Genomic DNA, 23,384 nt, shown 5'->3' with positions numbered 1-23,384 from the left:
ACACACAAAGCAAGGAGATTATAAAAGGACAGTATACCACGGTGTGAGATTTGGGAAGGGAAGTGGGGAGGGGGGGTTAGCGAGGAGCATCTCAGAATTCTGCCTATCATGCTGCCCAATGACCACAGAATAGAGAAAACTTTCAAAAGGCAATCTCCAAAACATAAAGAACCAAATGCTATCAGTTTCTTACAAATCTTTAAAGAATGCATACTGCAATGTTTTCCAAAAACCATTCTTCAATATTAGAAAAGAAAGAAATCTTTACAATTCATTATTAAATTAATATATAATATTGACAGCATAATATTGATAGCAAATTCTGACCAAGATAGCATAAAATGATAGAGAAATACACATATTTTACTTGTAAATATTAACATTAAAAACTAATAATAGATAAAGAAGGTGTGGTATACATATACAATGGAGTATTACTCGGCAATCAAAACGAATGAAATCTTGCCATTTGCAACTACGTGGATGGAACTGGAGGGTATTATGCTAAGTGAAATTAGTCAGTCAGAGAAAGACAAAAAACATATCACTTCACTCATAGGACTTTAAGAGACAAAACAGATGAACATAAGGGAAGGGAAATAAAAATAATATAAAAACAGGGAGGGGGGAAAACAGAAGAGATTCATAAATATGGAAAACAAACTGAGGGTTACTGGAGGGGTTGTGGGAGAAGGGTTGGGTAAATGGGTAAGGGGCACTAAGGAATCAACTCCTGAAATCATTGTTGCACGATATGCTAATTAATTTGGATGTAAATTTAAAAAAATCAACAATTAAATTAAATTAAATAAATAAATAAATAAATAACTAGTAATAAAAGCTCACACAATGGGATGGCTATTCAAAGATTAATACACCAAAATAAGTGTATCTTTGATGGATGTGTTTCAATATTGGGATAAGTATTAACGTAATTCAACTTGAGTGCATTTTATTTTATTTTGTTCTATGTTATTTTATTTTATTTTATTTTATGTTATTTTATTTTGTTTTGTTTTGTTTTATTTATCCTTATTTTATTTTATTTTTGTGGTCTTTGTAGAAAAATGAAATTTATTTTGAAGTTGTGCTGGTCACAATTATTTGGTATAAACTATTCATTGTTTTTTTTACATTTTTTTAAATATAATTTATTGTCAAATTGGTTTCATAGGGTGATGGTCATCTCCATAGGTAATATAGAGGAAGTTAATAAACCTTTGCACTCCACATTTGAACAAAATACTTAATACTTAGCAAGATTAAATGTAAGTACATATTTGTAAAATGGATGTATCTCAGCTTAAAAACCATCAGCTAGCTTAAAGAGAAACCTCTAGGAATTAAATTACTATTTAATATCATTTAATATTATTCTAGAGATAGCAGGCAATTCCATTAGGTAAGAAATGATATAAGAAATATAAAAATTGGAAAGGAGGAGTGAAATTTTCCATTAACTGCATATAATATTACCCTATATCTACCTGAACAATGCAAGGGAAATCGACTGGAAAAATACTATAAACAATGAGAAATTTAGTAAGTTGCCTGGGTAAAATATTTATGTGGGGTGTGTGTGTGTGTGTGTGTGTGTAAATACATAAAAAACAGTAGCCTTTACATATACAAACAACCCCAAAAGAAGATACCATTTATAATAGTAGGGAAAAAGACCGCTAGAAATAAACAAGAAATGTCCTAGTCCTGATGAAGAAAGATTATAATGCTGCTGAGAGACATATAGAGACTCAAATACATGAAATTCATAAAGAAGACAATTCTCCCAAGCATGCTCATAAATTTAATCTCAGCAAAAGTGGTAACATGGATTTTATTGGGGGGTGGCTAGACACAGCGCTTCTCACTTTATAAGTCAAAACAGATAATCAGAATAATGAGAAAAGTTGTGGAGAAACAATGATAGAGGGTTAATCACAGCTGATAATAAAATACATAATAAAATTTGCATGAATATACAGAGATATCTTTGGCACAGAATTTAAATAAATTCAGATAAATATGGGAATTTAGTATAAGATAGGCTTAACATGGGGCGCCTGGGTGGCGCAGTCGGTTAAGCGTCCGACTTCAGCCAGGTCAAGATCTCGCGGTCCGTGAGTTCGAGCCCCGCGTCAGGCTCTGGGCTGATACCTGACTGGGTACCCATATACGGTGTCTTTGGGTTTTCATAGGCCCTTCACGTTGTTACTCTCTGAGTGAAGAAGGTTTAGATTGGGTGGTCAGAGCTTTAACGGTACGGTGGTGAGCATAGATTGGGTGGTCAGAAAGACCTTTAAAATACATCCAAATCTGCCTTAATATGTGAATATATATTGGGGTGCCTGGGTGGCTCAGTTGGTTGGGCGTCCGACTTCGGCTCAGGTCGTGATCTCACGGTTTGTGGGTTCGAGCCCTGAGTCGGGCTCTGTGCTGACAGCTCGGAGCCTGGAGACAGCTTGGAGCCCGGAGCCTGCTTCGGATTCTGTCTCTCTCTTTCTCTCTCTCTCTCAAAAATAAATAGACAGTAAAAAAATTTTTTAGAAATATGTGAATATATATTTACATGGATGTTAGAACTGCTTACGTACAAACTCTAGAGACAAATCCAGGTACAGATAGACCAAAATTTCTGAGCCAAAGCAAAGACATTGGTTCACTTGAAAACCCTTGAACAAAGAAAATCTGCAGTTCGTGCAGTGGTGTTCTCAGTCTTGGCCTCCCTTCCATATGTAGGTCTGGACTGCAGGGAGGTTCATTTCCCTCTTCCTCTCATTCCTTCAGCCTTGAGTGTCTCCTTCCAGCCGCCACCATGCCACTGCTCGCAGCAAATGCTCCGTGTATACATGACTCACTGATTAGATTCTTAGGAGAAATTACAGAATAATGACACAACAGCACCCCAGAGAAGGTTTTTCTCCCCAGGTGACTGTCCCCAAGCCAGTCCTTCTGTCCCCCAGTGCCCATGCTTGTTAATCTCCATACCCTTGGTTCCCAGGACTTAGCATCTAGTCCAGCAGCAAAAAACCTATAGTTTTAATTAATAAGCATTTCTCACTTTCTCCATAGTTGTCTAAAAATACAAAAAAACCCAAGGGTGTTTAATTTATACTCCTGGAATTGTTTGTTTGCCTCCCTAGAAGGTACAACTCAATCTCATTTTAGAAATGCACTCCTTTTCCCTTAAGCCACCTCTATATAAACTATCATGACAACGCTTTGTACAAATGGTTTTGTTAGAAATAAATTCAGGCTTATAAAGTGTGCTCATTAGAAATCCTTTTTATGCCAAGGATGATCCTAAAATATTTTATATACCTTCTCATTGCTTTTATGAGACAGTATATTAGAGGTCTCTTCTTACTTTCAAGCCTGCAAAGTACCTCAAAGTATAGTTGCAATTTATATCTAAAGTGTGACAGAAGCCTTTTTATGGCACACTATACCTTCAGATACACAAGAAAATATCTAGAGTTGTTCCTATGGGTTTTTTTCCTACAATATTTAGCCTAGGTGACATAAAAATAACCATTTTAATTCAACATGCCCAGAATTGATCTTCCAAAGAAAATATTAAAATGACTCTAAACTCATTCAGAAACTCAAAGATAAACAGAAACAGCTGTTAAATGTCTCGCACGCTAGTCTGAGATTCATTTCAATTACCCGGCAAAAGGTACCTCAGGTGTAACAGAGCATTTTCAAGTTAAATTTTATGTCCATTAGATACAAGCCTAGCGGCAAGTCTGAATTCCTTCCAGTTGTTACTTCCTTTATGTCTGATGGCATTTTCCTAATTCCCTGTTTAATTTTATTTTAGCTTTTATAGATGGTTGTAAAGTGAGCAAAATATAACAATTCACACAGCATTCAGTACCTGTGTTAAGGTCAATTTGACTTCCTGCTGAAATTGTTTTCTAATACAGACATTTTGTTCAAGTTTTTGTATTTTTCTGGCCACCATTTTTCCCTAAGAAGAAAAATGAAATACAGTGTAATCACTGCAATTCTTCTGGTGTGTAAATCTATATAAAGCAAGTCACCTTGCCCCCAGCTCAAAAGGCATATGTATAGAAAGTAGGCAAAAAAATCTCTCCTTATGATTCTCAAGCCCTTCACCCCAAATCTCAATAACAATACCATAGACAGCCTCAAAGTATATATACACATTGACTGTACAGATATAAGAATTTGTTTTCTATATTCAATATTTTCTATATTCTACATCAGGGTCCACAACATCAATTGACCCACAACTTCCCTCCTCTTCTCTAAACTGTGAGAGTGACAACTGAGAATACACTCTCTACCTCTCTCGCACACGCACATTCACAGACTTGCGTGTTGTCATATGCCCTGACCCCTCTCAGAGTGCTCAGCATGTGTATAGACAACAACCACCCCATAGAGACCCAAAATACCAGAAGAATAAAGGTGGGCCATATCATGTATGGTATGTATATCTTGTGACCACCATTCTTGAGCACTATTATGGGCCACATAAGGGTACTATGTGAATTACTTGGTCCTTACAACCATCTCGTGAAGTAAACACATGACCCCAGCTTGACAGAAGATGACAAGAAGACTCAGAAAAGGGGAGAAAACCTGCTCAATTCAAAGCCCTGTGTGTGTGTGTTCTTTCCACTGTTCCAGATCATAAAAGTGTATCAATTTCTCTCCCAAGATAAAAATAACATGCAAATGCCACTATGAACCTTTAAGAGTGCTCACATTTTTTTTGATGACATTTCTTCATATTGAATATTACTTTAAAAAAATGAATTGCCTATCCGCTGAAGCTTAGAAGAACTTTTGCTTTGCAAAAGTTTTTGTTTCAATGACAGTTCCTCTGAGTAGCTTTTGACTAATGTGCTAGTTTCAAAGTACACCCTTGACACTCTTAGACTTTCAAACTCTCACCCTTCAAAAAGAGAGGGTGTTTTTTTGCTTTGTTTTGTTTTGGTTTGGGTTTTCTGATACTTCACCTTACTAGAAGACAGAAACCCAACTCAGCCTAACTTAGAGGTAAGGGGAAATTGGAGAGAACACTCATGAAAACAAACCAGAAAAATCAAGGAAATGGGTGAGCCCCTGGGAGGCCTGGAAATAAGACCTCAAATACTGCTAGAAACCTTTCTGTGAAGATCTCCTCTTGGTCTCTCTCAGCTTTACTCCCTCCAACAGACTCTGCTTCCACAGCTCAGACTTGGCCTCTGGAAGCTCTCTCTGGCTTTTATTTTCTGCTTCACTACCAGAGAGGTAGTTCCAGTCTAATGAAACCTCAAGGAAGAAGTTCAGTTCAGTCATGTTCCTGCCTCTGCCATTAGGAAGGTATTATGATTGACAAGCCAACTACATGGCCAAGGAAAAGCACATGTTTGGACAGTTCCCCAAAAGAAAAAAGTTGCTGTTCTAATATAGAAAGCCAATTTTTAAAAGTTTTTAAAGAACTTGTATTTGTTTTTAGCAGATGGTGAATCCAGAAAATTTAAGCAGTAGACAAAATCAGGAGACATATGGAAATAATGATAAAAAGCAAACAGTTTGCCTCTAATGCACCTTCTAAGCTGTAGAATAATGAATTAAGGGAAATGAGGGATTTTGTCCTTAGCCATAATATTTTACCTACAAAAGCACTTTTAAGATGTTCAATTGTGTTTCTTTCTTCTCTAAGACTTAATGTTTTAATAAACCAATAAGGGATGTATCTTGGGGGTTTTGCTCCGGTCCCTACCCTAATCACTGTTTTTAAGACTGCTACGTGCGACTGCAAAATATGAACACTGCATCTTCAAAGCAATGATCTGAACAACGTACCCTCTGACGTCCTGCTATCCCTACCCAGGCCTCTTAAAAGCTCATTAAGTGCAAAATAGTTTGGGTACAATCTTTTTTATACGGACATGACAGAGCTTTTCTTACTTTGAAGAAATCCTAAGCAGATGGTTCAAGAAATGAGAGCTTCTCCCCTGAGACTAGAAACTACCATGTCCTCATTAAAGACTGTAGATACATTTACCAATTTCTGCTTTTATTATATTCTGATCAACAAATAGAAAAGGGGGGGGGTGAGAAAGGTCGAAATAAGCTGCTCTTTTTTTTTTTCCTCCTGATCTCACAGAATAACCTCAAAGCCCAAGTTTTCTAAGAATACAGCAAAGCAATGGTGCATATGGGTATATCTCCCCTAAATCAAGTCAAACCAAAGATGCAGTTTTTATTACATCTAGCCCAGAAGAATAGTTTAATGACAGACATGGTGTTTTTCGATATCTGCACACCAAAGCTTTTTAGGTTAACAATTAATATTTTAATTCCTAGGTAAAAGGTAGTGAGCGACTATTTACTCTTAAGAAGGTTTTCAAACTTAGCCCATCCAAGACCTACCATACAATTAGAGAGTGATTTTTCCAGCCCCAGAAATAGAATTACTTATTTGTAAATAATATGTTGTATTTTTAACATTAGCCATTTCTTTATTTTATAATAATCTAGATGTGAATGACAATAAGCTCAAGAGAGCTTATTACCTTGAAATTCGTATTTGAGTATGCTAGAGATCACAGCTGTTGTTTTTTAATGGCAACTAAATGGTGGAGTATCATTAAACAGCTCAATTGTCTGGAATTAACCTCACTTTATACCAATAGACCAGTAATTTGTTTATTCAATAAATACAGAGCACCAACTATGTGTCAGGCATTGTCCGAGGTGCTTAGACTATATCACACAATAAAAGACACAAAGACCCTTGCCTTTTTGGGACAGAGGCAGACAAGTAACAACATAATAAGTAAGTGAGTTATCTCCTGAGTTAGAAAGTGGTAAGTGCTGGTAGGACAGAGAAGGAGTGATGAAGACTCAGGGTGCAGGATAAGAGGATGTTTGGGGCAAGAGGATTAAAGCTAAGACTTGAAAGAGAGGAGGGATTTAGCCATGTGGAGTTCTGGAAGACAATTTCAGACCGAGGGAGCAGCCAGTACAAATGCCCTAAGGTAGAAGGGTATCTGGCGTGTTGGAGGAATAGAAAAGAAGCCAAATGGCTTGAGCAGAGAGAGGCATGGGAAGAAGAGTAGGATATAAGGTTAGAGAGATAGCAGGTTTTGGATTGAATGGACAAATAAATTTTTTTGAGAATTTAGATCACCGCTTCCATGTATATATTATGTTTCATATTATACCCGATAATAATATTCCCTTACTATCCTCCTGACAATCAATTTCTTACTGAGTCTGATTTCATATTTCACACGACTGGTATAATTGTATGATTCCATTTAATTTAACATCCTCTATGTCTAAATTCCAGTTTGTGACTGATAGTGAAAAGTGATTTTAAAAAATAAGGCAAGCATTCAATTATTCAGTCCATTTGAAATACATTATGGAAAAAAATGCTCCGTGCTCATTCATGAGTAAAATAACATTGCTTTACAATATTTATGTTGTCAAAGGAAGACACACTATTTATACATTTAAAACACTTCTCCAAGAATTAAATGCTTTAAGCATGACAATGCCATAGTTTTGGTTTGTGTTTAAGAAATCATCACATGATACTACAAGGAAGTGTCTTTTAAAAATTTAAACCACACCTTTCAGAACAGATAAAGAATTTGATAAACGCCAACACAGCTGTGCTCTCTTAAAGAACTATGTTGTCACACGGTCACCTAAACACATCTCTCTAGCATGTCAGGATGTGCATGCTTCTGCTTCTACTGAAATAGGCACTGTTATTGGAAGATGGAACAAAATGAAGAAGTGTTTGGTGATGTCCATAGTGTAGAACCAAAAAAAGTCTAAGATTAGAGACAATCGACTTGGTGTGTTTATGATGAAAAGCAAGTTGGCCCTGAGCTCGTAAGGAGCAACACTAAATTGGAAAAGCTTTAGGGCTCCTGCATAAGTAAAAGTGTAAGTGTAGTGGAAATAGAGGTGATCATACTCAATTATTCAATAAATATTTATTATTTACTATGTGCTAAGCCCTTCACCAGTAGCTGGCGATATAATAAAATAGTAATATAGTAAAACAGTCATGGATCTATTAGTCTAGTGAGGGGAGACAGACACTAAGCAAACCATTATGCAAACACACAAATCCTTTAACTACAGTTACTGTCTCTACTTGAAAGAAACTGTTCAGAATTTTGAATTGGTCACATATCATAGCTCCAACATAGTGAACAAGACTGGCATATGGTAAATGCTCACTATGTATTTGTTTACTCACTCAGTTAATGAATTATGTGAAAGGGAAGTACAGGATGGAAATAGGAGCATAAAACGGGAGTCCTAACCAAATCTGGGGACTCAGCGGTGACAGTGAAGCTGAAAACTGGAAAATAAATAGGAAATAGACAAAGGATAGGAAAGAAGGGAAAAGGCAAGAGGCAGGGGAGAATTCCTTTAGAGACAACAATGTATGGCAGCAAGCCCTGAGAAAGGAAACTCAGTGATTCTTAAGGAATTAAAAATAGCCCAAGAGAGTCATGATCTCACGGTTCCTGAGTTGCGCATTGGGCTCCCGGAAGTCAGCATGGAGCCCGCCTCTGATCCTCTGTCCCCCTCCTCCCTGCCCCTTTCCCACAGGTTCTCACTCTCTCGCTTTCTCTCTCACTCTGTCAAAATAAATAAATAAATTTAAAAAAACTTCGTTTAAGCCCACAGAGAGTATGTGTAAGGAATCCCCCTGCCCACACATACTCTCTCTGGGCTATTTTCAATTCCTTATTTGTGTTGGGAGTGGGGAGGGGGGAAGTAGGGACAGGAGAGAGTGACTGACAGACACATAAGCAAGGGGTCGATAATGCAAGGCCTTGGAGACTTTATGGAGAAGTAGTGACTTGACCTTAACAGCAGTAACAAACACTGAAGGATTTTAAATGGAGGTGTGACAGATTCATGTTTGTAAGTGGTCATAGTAGCAATATGGAGAAATACATTTTAGAATTCTATAGTTGCCTTGGGGCGCCTGGGTGGCGCAGTCGGTTAAGCGTCCGACTTCAGCCAGGTCACGATCTCGCGGTCCGTGAGTTCGAGCCCCGCGTCAGGCTCTGGGCTGATGGCTCAGAGCCTGGAGCCTGTTTCCGATTCTGTGTCTCCCTCTCTCTCTGCCCCTCCCCCGTTCATGCTATGTCTCTCTCTGTCCCAAAAAATAAATAAAAAACGTTGAAAAAAAAAAAAATTTAAAAAAAGAATTCTATAGTTGCCTTAACATGGAATTTAGCATAAAAGAAAATCTGGGGGCACCTGGGTGGCTCAGTCAGTTAAACATCTAACTCTTGATCTCAGCTCAGATCTTGATCCAGAAAAAAAAAAAAAAAATCTGAGAAGTTTCCTGAATTTGACTTAACTGTAAAGAAAAATTTCTGATGGGAAGAATCTTAAAAATAAGAGTAGTCGATCAATGGAAAACATGAATTTTGATTCATTGGAGACTGTGGCAGGCGGAATGCTGAGATGACCCTCTTCCTTGCTTTACTCCCACAATTCTGTTACATTACAGAGCAAAGAAATTTGGCAAACGTAATTCAGTTTACTAATCAATTCACATAGTTTTTAGAACTATGGTCCTGGTGGCTTAACCTTATTCACGTGAGCCTTTCAAAAGCCCAGAGTTTTCTCCAGCTGGTAGCACAAGAAGTCAGAAAGATTTAAAGTGTAAAGACTATTCTATGTGACGGAGGTTAACCATCGCTGGCATGGAGAGTTCATGGGGCAAAAAACAGCAGAGTCTAGTCATCAGCCAGGAAGAAACTGGGGGTCCCAGTCCTACAACCGCAAGGAACCGAATTCTGCCAACAGTCTAAATGAAGCTGGAAGCAGATACTTCCCCAGAGGTTCCAGTTAAGAGCTTAGCCCAGCAGCCACTTAGATTTCAGCCCTGTGAGACTCCAGGCAGAGAACCCAGCTGAGCCCACATGGACTTCTGACCCACAGAACCGGGAGACCATAACAAATGAGTGTTGTTTTCAGCCATTACGTTTGTGGTAATTTGTTACACACCGTTAGAAAACTTTTGCAGATATCTTTAAAAACCGGATTACAGTGACCCTCTGAACAGAATTAGTTAGAATTTCCTTTCTGTGTGTCCAATAGGTTATTTTGACATACCTTAGAAAGGAAGGTAATCATGATTTATTTCACTTTTTATTGTGGCGATTCTTACTCTGGCAAAATCTCTCCCAATGTATTTAGTCTACTTCTACCTACTTTCTACCTGTTCTAGAAGACCATATGAACCAAAAAAAAAAAAAAAAAAAAAAGTAGATTAACGTCAGAGGATGTAAAGAATTACCTGGGCCTTGTCCCTACACCTTACACTCATTTGTCACCATGTCCTAGTCCTACGGGAGAGATTGGCCACCTCCACCAACTGATGAGAGTAATAAAGCCACCTTTTTTTCATGATACATAAATACCCATGCCAACAAATCAGTATTTCCCAGCTAAGATGATAATATGGCAAAAAGACTTCTTTGCCTTGACACTTGTTTACCTTTGACCAAGAAAGACTGACATTTGATTACACACAGGACTGTCTAACATTCTCTGCCCTCCAACTGCCCACCCGTTCATCTTTTGTATATTGCTTCCAAATATTACCTCTTTAAAATGCAGAAATAATAAAAGGAAATAATCTCTCAGATAACTACATCCACTATATTTGATCTAAGATGTCAGAATAGACAGGGGGAAAAAAGTTCCTTAGAGCAGACCAACTCCTATAAAAAATCCCAAAATCTTGGTAACGACCTCAGCTGTCTTTGCCAACAATTTGTTTAACACAGGTTCACTGCAGGAACTTCACAAGCCAAATAGAATACAGGATAATATCTCTTAATGAGTCAATGAAGAAATAGCATACTGCAAATCAATGACAGATTAATCACACTATTGTTCTAGGCAAGGGGACATGAGAGGAATAAAGTCCAAATTTAGTTGAAGTATACCTTTATAGGAGAGATGGCTTAGCCACCCTTGGACTGACATCAGCAGCCAGGTCCCCTGTTACTAGAGCACATTGCTGGGGGACAAGGGTGCCAGTGTTGACGGGCAAGAAGATTTTCAAGGGCTGCTGCAAGGCTTTAGCCACTGCTGGTAAAAGAGTCACCTTTACCGTGGCAGGAGCTACTTGCCCCAAGGTCTTAGGAGAGCTATTTTCAATGAGCCAAGAGTTGCCTTGCCCAAACAGGACACTCTCAGTCCACACAAACTCTCGATATTTATAGTCAAAATGCCACCTATCATTGTTGCTTCTTCATATGCTATTGTTCATAAGCCCCTAGTGAAGCCCCTCAGCAGCTGAACTACTGAGCTCTTTTCAGTGAGAACAGATGAGATGATGACATTCTGACGCCATTTACTCCATCTTGTATCAAAACAAATTTACCTCTAAAACAACCTCTTTTTTTCTCCTTATCATAAACAAGTGGATTAAAACAACTTTCTTAAGTCATAAACAGTGAATTTGAAATCACACCAATACATGACAGGTACCAAGTTTACATTGTAGAGGAGTATGTGCCGTGGGAGGTAGTATGGTGTCCAGTTTTGGAAAATACAATCTCCCACAAAGTCTATCTTAGAATCACTGAATTTCAGTGTTCCAAAGGACTTTGTAACTTAAAAAATGGCAGTCAGCAAACCATGGTCCTTTGCCTGTTTTATTGAAATATAGCTAGCCATACTAGGGTTGCTTTTCCAAGAGAAACCATATGACCTGAAAAGCCCAAAGTATTTATTTTGACTTTTACAGATGAAGTTTGCTGACTATAGATAGAATATTGATCAAATATATGGACACTGGAGTTAGACTGCTAGCATTCAAATCTCCATTCTGCAGGATGGCCAGTTACATCGTTTGGGCAAGTTACTCAGCCTCTAAACTACCACTCTCACAGCTATCTAATTGGGGGAAATAGTAAAATCTGTCATTGAGTTTTGAAGATTAAATAAAAAAGGGCACAATGCACGCTCATAAATGCTAACTCTTATTATTAGGATTATCTTAAAATATCAGCTAGGTCAACTGTCCACCCAAAGTTACATATTTGTCTCCAAAGTGTCTTCTACTACAGATTTCAACACATCTAGTGAGGCAGGAAGCTCATTTAATCATTCTGTTAGAAACTTCTTCCTTCCACTGCATTGAAATCTGCCTTTTTATAGCTTGATGCTATTAATCCGATCTCCTTGAGGTGCTACAGCACATCTCCTCCAAATACTAGGATCTTCAAATATTTGAGAAGGGTTTCCCTGAATTTTATCTTATCAAGACTACATATCCTCCAGTTCTTTTCATCATTTCTTCTAAAACACAGTTTGTATCTCTTTCTCACTTGGGTAATTCTTTTCAGAAGGAAATATAAAGTATTTACCTAGAAATTAGCATAAGACTTCAGACAGATAGATTCACACCCTTACTCCCCAAACTCTCCCTATCATGCTGGTGATGTATGTTTTATGCTACTTAGTCTTTTTCCATTCCATCCAGTTCTGGAAGTGTTGATATTTTTAGATACAAAGACCTTACGTTTGCCCTTTTTATGTTTAATCTAATATAGCTTCAGTCTCTCCACATCTTTCCAGATGTTGGTACTATTGTTTAGAATGTTCACTACCCCTACCAGCCTTATACATCTTTGCATACTTCTGATGTCTTGATTTAAAAGATGAGTAAATATCCCATTACATTAAAATTGATACTATGGATAGTCCCGAACTCATTTAGAGCAACTGAGTATTGTTTTAGTAATTGAATTGCCTTTGCCCTTGGACTTCTATCCCCTTAATCACTGTATATTTACTAGTCTTGCTTGGGGTGTCATTCTTTTTAGTGAAAGAAGTTGGGAGCAAATGTAAGCTAAGACATAAACAGCTTTCTTTCTCTCTTTCAATATTACACTCTAAGACAGGCTGTGTATCTGTATTAGTCAGGGTGCTCCAGAGAAACGGAACCAACAGCATATGGATATATTAAGAGAGAGGGATTTATTTTACAGAACTGGTTCATGGGATTGAGGAGGCATGGTAAGTCCAAAACCTGCAAGGTAGACTGGCAGACTGAAGATCCAAGGAAGGGCTGCAGTTCAAGTCCACAAGCAGTCAGCTAGCAGAATTCCTTCTTGCTAGGGGGAGGTCAGTCTTGGTTCCATGAGGGTCTTCAATTCCTTGGATAAGCTACATTACAGAAGATATAATGCTTTACTCAAAGTCCAATTTAAATGTTAATCTCATCCCCCCCCCCCCCCCCCGCCAAAAAAAAAAAAGCAAAAAAACAACAATAACCACAAAAAAAACACCTCCGTAGAAACATCCAGAATAATGTTTGACCAAATATCTGGGCACTGTGGTGCAACCAAGTGACATATTAAATTAACCATTATAGTATCTAAGTCTTTTTAATCTTTTTCTTGAAATGAAAATAGCTAAAAGTCTAGCATATATTAAGCCTGGATTTTTATTGTCATAATTTGTCCTTTAATAGTTAAGTACACTGTTACATGAAACTATGATTAAGTGTGTGACTAAGTGAATATTCATGATAAAAAATAACCCATTAAATTTTGTTACCATATATAAGTACAATATTTTAACATATACCTTGAGTTTAATACTTCCTGAGTCCACATCAATAACCAATTGTTTTTTGTACCTAAGAAAAGATCCAGAGTAGGAGAAAATAGAATGCAACAATGGTTTTTAAGATGAGCTTTCCTGGAAGTTTCAAAATGTGGATGTCACTTAAAGTATGGATATGTCTGCATTCTTTAATTCATTCACCTATTTTTAAAATTCCATTTTTTTATGTTTTAAAATTTTGAAATGGCATTTAAATTCCAATGCTATTTTTTCAAATGATTTCACAAGATTGTCAAAACAAATAGCTATATAAATGAGAAGATGTCTAAGCATTAAATGTCAGCGCGCACAATGTTTGTGAACAAATTCTACTAGAATAGAAAAATGCCAAGATGCTATCTATGGAAATTAGACTTTACTAAACTCATATTGTGGTTCTAAAGTTTTATGAATCTAGGTTTTGAAAAATGTGAGGTCTTTTTCTTGGTTAACTATTTATGATAAATAGAAATTATTAATTTAGAGATTTTGAGCAATTATAAGATTGTTTATGAATTCTACTAAGAATTTCTTTTTTTTAATATGAATTGTACTGTTCTCTTTTGTTATACTTTTAAATTTCCTCTCTTTAGGTTTGGATGTGTGGAGGAGAAATGTTTGATGTCCCATGTTCTAGAGTTGGTCATATCTACAGAAAGTATGTCCCTTATAAAGTTCCATCTGGGACCAGCCTGGCAAGAGTGAGTAACTGGGGATCAAAATAAGTTGGGCTTTACATGGCTTCCTGTAGGCAGCAGACCAAGCAGCCTCCTACGTCGTATAATTTGTGACACGGACTGACAGGCACAGTCTGTTAGAAACAACTGACCGAAATAAAAACTGCACCACTTACCATTCCATTTGGCAGGCTTTAGTACGTATAGAGTTTCTGTGTTCCTCAGAGTTTGATTTCCATTCCTTAAGGAGGGGTTAACTATTATATTAATTCTTGTTTTTAATTGCTTCTAAGCGCTTTCACATACATTATATTTAACCTTCACCTATACCTTCTTCGATTGGTATTCATATCCTTATTTTGTAGATGAGAAAACTGAGGCTTAGCAAGGTGGCTTGTTCACGCTCAAATGAATGATGGAGGAGGGGGTTTAAGCCTGAGTCGTCAGAATGGATGTCCAGTACTCCCCCTGTCCCCCTTCATGGAGTATAACAGGATACATAAGTCAGATGGAGAAAGGGGGAAATACGAGATGGGGAGAGGTGGTTGCCCAACCTCTGCTTTTTCATTTGCAACTAGAGCCAAGACTGCCTGAAATTTTACCCCATCCTCAAAATTCCACATTTGGCCAGTTGCAAGGTGCTTTTTCAAATACTGTTGTGAATAAAACCTTTTTCATAGGCTAAATGGAGGGATGCCTTTTAGAATGTTTTCATACATATTCAGGAGAAAGTCACAATGCCTTCTTGAATAATCCTGACAACTTCTCTGTTTTCCATGTTACTTTCTTCATAGCTGGGTTAGTTTTATTCACCACAGTATGTATCTACCACTGCGGAGATGCAAAATCTAGAAAGAAAAAGTGTTTTTGCTATGTCCCTTTACACAGTATTCTCCTAGGAATCGAACCCTGAATTATTCATTTGGTTTTTTTACTACTAAGGCGTCAATAGATAACTATTTGGGTCTTTTATATAAAGCTCAATAGACTCACAAGCTTCTTTAAAATATAAACCAGTTCATCAGGTTTCATTAGAATATCAATCCCACCAAGGCAGAGTTTCTTCTGTGCTATTTGCTACTACACTCCCAGCACCTAGAACAAGACTTGGCAGGCATTCAACAAATATTTGTTGACAGGACTAATTAATAAGAAAAAAAAAAACTAGAAAATGCTACAGGCATGTCTTACTAGAACTTAACAATGAAGTACAAAAATTTTTCTTTAAAACAATTGTGTTAACGTTTATTCATTTTTGAGAGACAGAGTGCGAGTTGAGGAGGGGCAGATAGAGGGAGACACAGAATCCGAAGCAGGCTCCATGCTCTGAGCTGTCAGCACAGAGCCCAACACGGGGCTTGAACTCATGAACTGTGAGATCATGACCTGAGCTGCAGTCGGAAGCCTAGCCAACTGAGCCACCCAGGCGCCCCAAATTTTCATTTGTAGTGAATCTTCTTGAGGAAAGAGAATTGATTCTTATTCCATTTCTGAGATTGTCAACTGTAAGCATTTTCTTAAGCCACATCCACAATCTTTTTATAACAGTTTGAGTTCATAGTAATGAGGTTACATCACATACACCTTTTTTTAAATGTTTTATTTATTTTTGAGAGAGCGCAAGCAGGGGAGGCTGCAGAGAGAGGAAGACAGAGGATCTGAAGCAGACTCTGCACTGACAGCAGTGAGCCTGATGTGGGGCTTGAACTCACGAACTGTGAGATCATGACCTGAGCCACAGTTGGACGGTCAACTGACTGAGCCACCCAGGTGCCCCAGCATCACATACACCTTGAAGGGAAATAGTCATATTATTACTCCCTCCTCAAAAGTGTAATAAAGTACTCCATTAAGTAGCTATAAAAATATGTTATTTGAAAAAAAAATCGCAAAATCACAAAGCAATTACAGAGCTGTATCTTAGATAAGGATATATGACTTAATTTTGTCATAAGACTTAACACATATGAATCTCCAAATTCATTCAGGAAAACAACAAGAATTCACTAAAAGGTATAGCTTCGGGCACATATCACAAATCAGCCATGTGAGTATCATAAATCATAGCAGGTGAAACTACCCCAAAGATAATGATGCTGTCACTTGTCCCTCTCACTCACTCATATGCTCCCAGCTTGTGCCCCAATCTGCATCATTCATTTGCAGGATGGATGGAGTAAGTGCTTGGTTTGTAGTCAAAATTAGAGTGTTCAAACTGGAAGGGAAAGTTGTGCTGATCCACAGGGCGTGTTTTCAAAAAAATAAAACTGCTCATATATTTTCAAGAAAGAAATGAAGTACTTTTTCAAGGACTGTCAAATATAGGAAAGCTAGGGCTGGCACATAAAATTTCCAGCAAAAAGTGAGTGTGCCTTCAAATGAAAAAAAAAAGTCCATACTTCTGAATTTTAATCTTTTCCACTTAAATTTTACTTGAGGGCTCATTTTCAGTTTTTTTCTAAACTGCTAGGGCAATCAGAAAGTCATAAATATTGAAGTTCAACTGTCAGTCTAAGGTACGTTTCATGATATTTTAAATAAAAAAATATATTAAAATGAAAAACAATTCTGATTTTTGTGGGAGAACCTCAACTACCTGCTACCCCTGCTGTCGTTACTAAATCATCAAAAATGATGAGAGACATTAAAGGTGTTTCAGATGCAGAGTTGTGTCTATTCAATAGGTAGTTAATCTCTCCAAGCTCATTAGGAAATGAAGATGGAGATTTTAACTCTAAAGGCTTGTTTTCTTATTTTACAAAGCTCCTTTAATCCTTCAAAAACATGCACCTTTTATTTACGTACCTATGTAAACTGAAGATTCCCTCCAACCTCCAAACACACACACACACACACACACACACACACGCACACGCGCACACACATGTGTGAATAGCCTGCCGTCCTCTAAATAGTTCACCAGTGTGTGTTATTGAAATAAATTCAAATAATTAGTACCTTCTATTTACCTAGCATTACAGTCTGGTTGGAAGAGACAAGATAGCCATGTATGAAACCTCTAGAGGACAATACAGGACAACAAGTAGTTGTTCAAACATATTGTGAAGATACGCATTAGCAGGGGGGGCAGGAGGGGGATGTGGTACCAAAGCTTTTGAACTGAAAGAGGACCTTCGAGGATACTTCAATTAAATGGACGAATTTCATAGAATAGTGGTTCCCAAGCACAGGACCAGTGACCAGAAGCAGTTCCTGGGCCAGTTTTCATCCAGCCTCAGTGACCTGAGAAAAATAAGTATCACAAAGCTACATATATTCGATTTAGTAATATCCTTTTATGCAGCAATCAGAGGCTTTGGGTTTTTTTTTTAATGACAGAATACAAGATCGATTTTATTAGTGCCCTTATTTGGCAAAAATAAAAATTAGCATCCCTATGGCAGTTCCCATAAAATGCAAAACTCCAGGATACGGTGACTTACAATTCAGCTTCATCTGGGAATCAGAGTTTTCACTCATCATGAATAAAACTAGACATCTTACTGAGTTGGCTCCAGCGTTTGCACACTGGGCATTGTTGTGGCATCTTTTCACCAGGAACAAACAGCCAGTTCCTGAAAGAGGAAATGATGGTCCCTCTTGTAGAAAGACTAGAACGTCCGAGAGCTGTAGTGATAGCTGTCCCTTCCTCAGGATGACACTGTCCTCGTCACAGAAGAGTGAGCAGCTCCTCAGTGAAAGGCCTAGTGAGCCTCCGCACAGGCAGAAGCGGCTGAGTGGCAGATGGGTGGAAGAGCCTCCAAGAAGACCCTTCCTTCTGACAAGTTGTGACGTGAACCACTCGCTCTGTTGAAGGAGCAGCCATTACTGGCACCTTGCAGACTTCTCTGTGAATGCAACTGTGTTTGGGGACAATCAAAGCCACTGGACCTGAGACCAGTGGCTTTATGAGCAGTGACAAGACAGAGGTGCAGAGCCATCACCTCATGGATAAACATACTGATTGCAGCACAAGGGTAGTCCCGCGGATGCAAGTTGGCCCAAAGGAGTTTCCCCGGGAGGATCCTAAGCCACGGGAGGGCAGTGTTGCAGGCTGGGAGTGGGGCAGTCCTGGAAGCTCACAGGCTGTCTGTCCTCCCTAGCTCCAAAGTTTGCAAGGGATGCAACAGAATGCAAAATGAGGGAACTGCATACTTCTGTGGTTTGCCACTGACATAGTATTAATACTTTTTTTCTTTTCTAAAATGCCATCTTGGATTTTATGGCAACCGTCATCCAAATTTCGACATACAGCTGTAAAAGGAAAGAAGTCAAACCCCATAAAAGTCCCGTTGCACTGGATGGCCTATAGAACTTGAAAATGTAACTCTCATTAGAAAGAGTAAGGTTAAATGTCAAGTGAACAGAGTGGGATTGTGAACTGAGACACCTCTGTCCTAGGCTTACCCCTCCTACCAAACTGACCCTTATGGGAAGGCTTGGAATGAACAGGAGCAGTCGGAGTGGAAGGGCACAGGCTCCAGCATGAGCCACAATACCGGTAGGAAGGAGCAGGCGCAGAGAGTGAGAAAGGACAGTTTGGGACCTGTGGAGCTAAACTGGGAATGTACATTGGAGGCAGACTCTCTGGAGGGCCCTGTGTGCAGACCACAGTGTGTTTTTTTTATAGATTGCACTCACAGTTTTGGGACAGGAAATGCCAGGATAAAAATAAAAGGGGTAATTGGGCACCTGGGTGGCTGAGTCAGTTAAGAGGCCAACTCTTAGATTTGGCACAGGTCCTGATCTCACAGTTTGTGAGTTTGAGCCCTGTGTCAAGCTCTGCACTGACAGAGTGGAACCTGCTTGGGACTCTCTGCCTCTTCCCTGCTCATTCTCTCCCTCTCTCTCTCTCACCCTCACACACACATACACACACACACACACACACACACACACCCAAAATAAGCTTTAAAAAAATAAAAAATAAAGTAAAAAATAATAATAAATAAATAAAAGTGTTAAACAGATCAACCAACAAGTAAACATTAATTGGGAGAAGACTAAGGGGAGTAACATTTTGAACACAAGAAGCATTTGTAAAGAAAATTTCCTGGAAGGTTTTTATTGATTTGCCATGCTGTGCAAGGAGAGAGAGGTCAAATGTGGTTAGGAGGTTTTCATCATAGCTTCTAAGAAAATAATCATATCCATACAAAAAATGGAGACATGCAAAAGGGGAAGGGGGAAGATGCTGAGATTAGTTTTAGATAAGAAGGGTGATAAGCGAAACCCTTACATGAGTTCAGGGACGGCCAGATCCCAGAGACTTGCACAGACTTCCCGTGTAGAATTCTGAGAGCCCACAAAAATCAGATTTTCTATACCAATAAATGTTCATTTCTGGGAGAGAAAAAAAAAGGAATTCATCATGCCAGGCACTGTGCTAGGCCCTGGAAGTATAAATGAAGAACACGATAAACAAAAACTTTAACTTCTGATAACTAACGATCCTGATTAGGACAGTTAGATGGTATCGACACAATCCAGCAATTTACACATAACAATCTAAACACCACGAGGGTGAGCTAAGGGTTAAATAAACATAACTAAATTCACTATGAATGAGATCTGTATCTTATATACTTATTTGTAAACGGTTTTGTTAAGAAACAAATTATTGCAATTACAATTTTACGTAAGAGGAAGTATATCTCATATAACACATCCAGTGTTATTTAATACAATAACAATATATGTTCCATAGTAATAGATTATATTTAATGATCCTATAGGCCACACTGTGATCTATATCCAAGTTACAAATGTTTTTCACCTTATGTATTTACTTAGGGTTTCTTGGCAGAATGCAATGATCTTTGATGTTCTATGGTTATTATACTTCATGGGCGTGAAGGTTAAACCTGACGTCTGAGGCAGAATGGTGATTTTGCCTCTATCAGCTATGAAATGACTTCTTAACCTATTTTTCAAGTTGTTTTTCTCCTGGTGTCATAACTCTGGTGACATCCAGTTCTTCTGACTCCATAGATCATCTCAGACTGTTGAAACTGGTTGGGGCGGAGAGAGATAGAGGTGAGGAGGAGTAGGGGGGAGGGTTTCAGTGTGGAAGCCCAATCACCCCGAATCAATTAGGGAGTGCTTCCTCATCGTTCACCCTGGCACCAGCTATCCTGGTCTAAAGTAGCTGAAATGGAAGAACACAAGATCTGACGTATGCAGCCCTCCCTTGTTTGTGTCAGAAAAATATATCAGTTGAGGAAACGCTTTAGCAAGACCAAAATGACTACTTTGATATCAGAAAACAAAATCAGCAACAAGGCTATAGAGTATGGTGATGAATGGGAAATCTGCTCCCACAAATTGACCTTTCTCCCCTGATGATTATAAATCAGTTCACTCTCATAAAACTGCCCAACAAATAAGAGCTGTAACATGACAACCTTAGCCGTCAACAGCAGCCAGCACCTCTTTCTTTTTCTCTGAAAACTATAGAGTTCAGGTGCTTTATTTGAAACTATCATCGAGTTCAGGGACACAGTGGCCTATCATGGGCTTTCTCTCAAAAAACAGAAAATGATGAATTCTTCCCCAAAGACTCAACCTGCATTCATGGCTAGGACTTCCATGCAGAAGCAGTTCCTCTGAAAACAATAACTATATCTAATTCTTCCTTATAATATAACAAAAAAGATAATAAGGCCATCTAATACTTAGGGCCAGAACTAAAGTTGATTCACATACTGCGATCATGTGTTAGTTTCTCTCCCTTCTTGGCCACATTTTAGAATATAATATCTTTTATTTATATGGAGCTTTTTATTTAAGAAGTCCAAGCATCTTCCATGAATAATATTTCATTATTCTTCATGAGAGTCTCCCTAAAAAAAAATCGTAAGTTTATTATGTGACAATAATGATTCAGTAAATCATTAAGATATGGTGAGTCCATTGCATGCTATAAAGATAAGGGTCTATCCTCAACAAAGACTCAGGCTAGAGAAATTTCTCAGTAAATATTTATTAATTGCCTACTATGGAGATGCATTGAGCATGCTACGTGTCTTAAGCCAGTAGCATTGAGCCCTTCCTGTTAGATCAAGCCATCCCTTTGTAATAGAATGTCACATCACCCAAGGACATTGCCCCACACTGGAGATAAGTTTCTGGTACCCAACACCAATAGAGCACTCATACTCATCCTTTAATGATGTCCCATTTTTAACACTTGACATTTTATGCTTGCATTGCATAAGAGGAAAACAAGGCAAAGTAAAACTACTCTGTCTGCCAAGGACCTAGAGAGAGGATGGGAAAACATGGAACACAAACTTATGTCTCGCTGCTTGGCCTTTATTTGTTCCCTTAATTCCTAAACCACTGGTATCAGAATTTTTTTTAAGTATCCACTTTTTTTCATCCGTTTGCTTAACAAATAACAACAGAATCACACATTGTCTTTAAAAATTTTTAAACAATATGGAGGTAAAACATGGAGTGTTCATACCAAACCTAGAGACTCTAAATTTCTTTTTCATGTGAAAAATATCATGAAAAGAACATGTGAGGGGAAGACAACAATATTGTTTTGAAACTCAGCAATTTTCCACAAAGCTTCTCAAAACTAACTTTTAGTTTGACTTTCTTCCTATTTATTTGCTCTACATATTGCCCCCCAAACTCCCACAGATGCTCTCATCTTCCCAACATTAAAGCATTCTGCTCCGTTTAACTGTTCCAAATATCCCTCAGTGCTTTCCCAAGTTTAGCTCAGCTATGACTTGTGAATCAAGTATCTAACACTTTCTGAGGTGCAAAACAGAGCTTGGAATTGAGACAAGTAATCTCTAAACCATAAGGACAAAAGTCAGCATTTCCTGATCTATCTAGTGAGGACCAGCATCCTTCATGAGTTTTTTGTTGAGCCTATTGGCAGATTTTATAAAGTAAATATGGTTTATTTAAATGGGGATCCTAGGTATTGACATGACAATTAGCTGTCATGAGTAATCATACTCTTACTTTGTCGTTCTTAACAAAATTAAAATGAGAATTATTTTCTCTTTCCAATGGTACCTTTTCCAGTCTGCTTTTGGCTACTCCTTCCCCTACCTAAAGTACCTTGGCACTTTATGTTGTTAGTTAGCATTTATACAGCTTTCTTTTTTCAAAGCACTTGAGAAACTACATGGTGAGCCCATTTGTGGGCTGGGGGGAATTATAATTGCATTTTTATCATTATCCCCATTAGAACTGAACATTTTCACAACTCCACTGGAGCCTCAGAAAGGAGAAAGCTTGCTTAGATAAAGTAGGCCCCTGCTGCTATAAAATTAAGCTACTGAAATTTAAGCAAATTTAAATATTTAGCATGCCATGATCTCAATAACCAAAAATGCAACTCTTGCAAGAGGCAGCTGGGCTGGCTGCTTTCTAACTCCACCTTTCAGGACCCCAGTGGAATGAGGAAGCCACAGGAGTACCTGAATAGGAGGGTCTCATTTTGTGGAATTAGATTCTTACCGTAAGATGTGTACATGCACAGTGGCACTGTGCTTGGGGCCTCTGCCATTTCATTTCCATTCTAATTACCTTTGTTTCTAATAGTTTCTTAGTTCATAGCAAGAATTCCATTTCCAGGGAAATTAATGTACAACATGGCAGCCATATTGTCATGGCAGTCGGTAATATTATAATACATATTTGAAAGTTGCCAACATGGTAAATCTTAAAAGTTCTCATCAAAAGGAAAGAAAATTGTAACTTTGTATGGTGAATTGATGATAACTAGATTTATTGCAGTTATACACTTTCCAATGTATGCAAATATTGAATTATTATGTTGTGTACCTGAAGCATAATGTTATATGTCAATTTTACCTTAATAAGAAAAATCTATTTCCAACTTCAGTTCCAGCCCAAGTACATTTGAGATGAAAAAAAAAGTTCCATTTGATATTCTATAAAGTGAGAAATGGTCAAAGCCAACTGCCAGCTTTGTGGTTTCTGGATGCTTTTAGTGTTCTAATTCTGAAAACAGTTTATAAAAATAAAATTTCACAGATGACCTAAACTTTTAACATATAATTTCCAACTTAAGGACCCAACATGAGC

General features: G+C 38.0%; 1 protein-coding gene across 3 annotated transcripts in view; it reads left to right on the top strand.

Annotated features, from left to right (window-relative positions):
* The window catches only part of GALNTL6 (polypeptide N-acetylgalactosaminyltransferase like 6), a 1,200,276-nt gene that overhangs the window by 1,076,422 nt on the left and 100,470 nt on the right, over positions 1-23,384 (top strand). For all 3 annotated transcript variants that reach the window (XM_058720897.1, XM_058720899.1, XM_058720898.1), the window contains one exon: positions 14,226-14,333. In XM_058720897.1, coding sequence (XP_058576880.1) covers positions 14,226-14,333 — 108 coding nt within the window. The remainder of the gene's footprint in view (positions 1-14,225; positions 14,334-23,384) is intronic.

This window comes from Neofelis nebulosa, chromosome 3, assembly GCF_028018385.1.
Source record: "Neofelis nebulosa isolate mNeoNeb1 chromosome 3, mNeoNeb1.pri, whole genome shotgun sequence".
Taxonomy (NCBI): Eukaryota; Metazoa; Chordata; class Mammalia; order Carnivora; family Felidae; genus Neofelis; species Neofelis nebulosa.
Note: the sequence above shows the minus strand (reverse complement) of the source record. Positions and strands in the feature narration are given on the sequence as shown.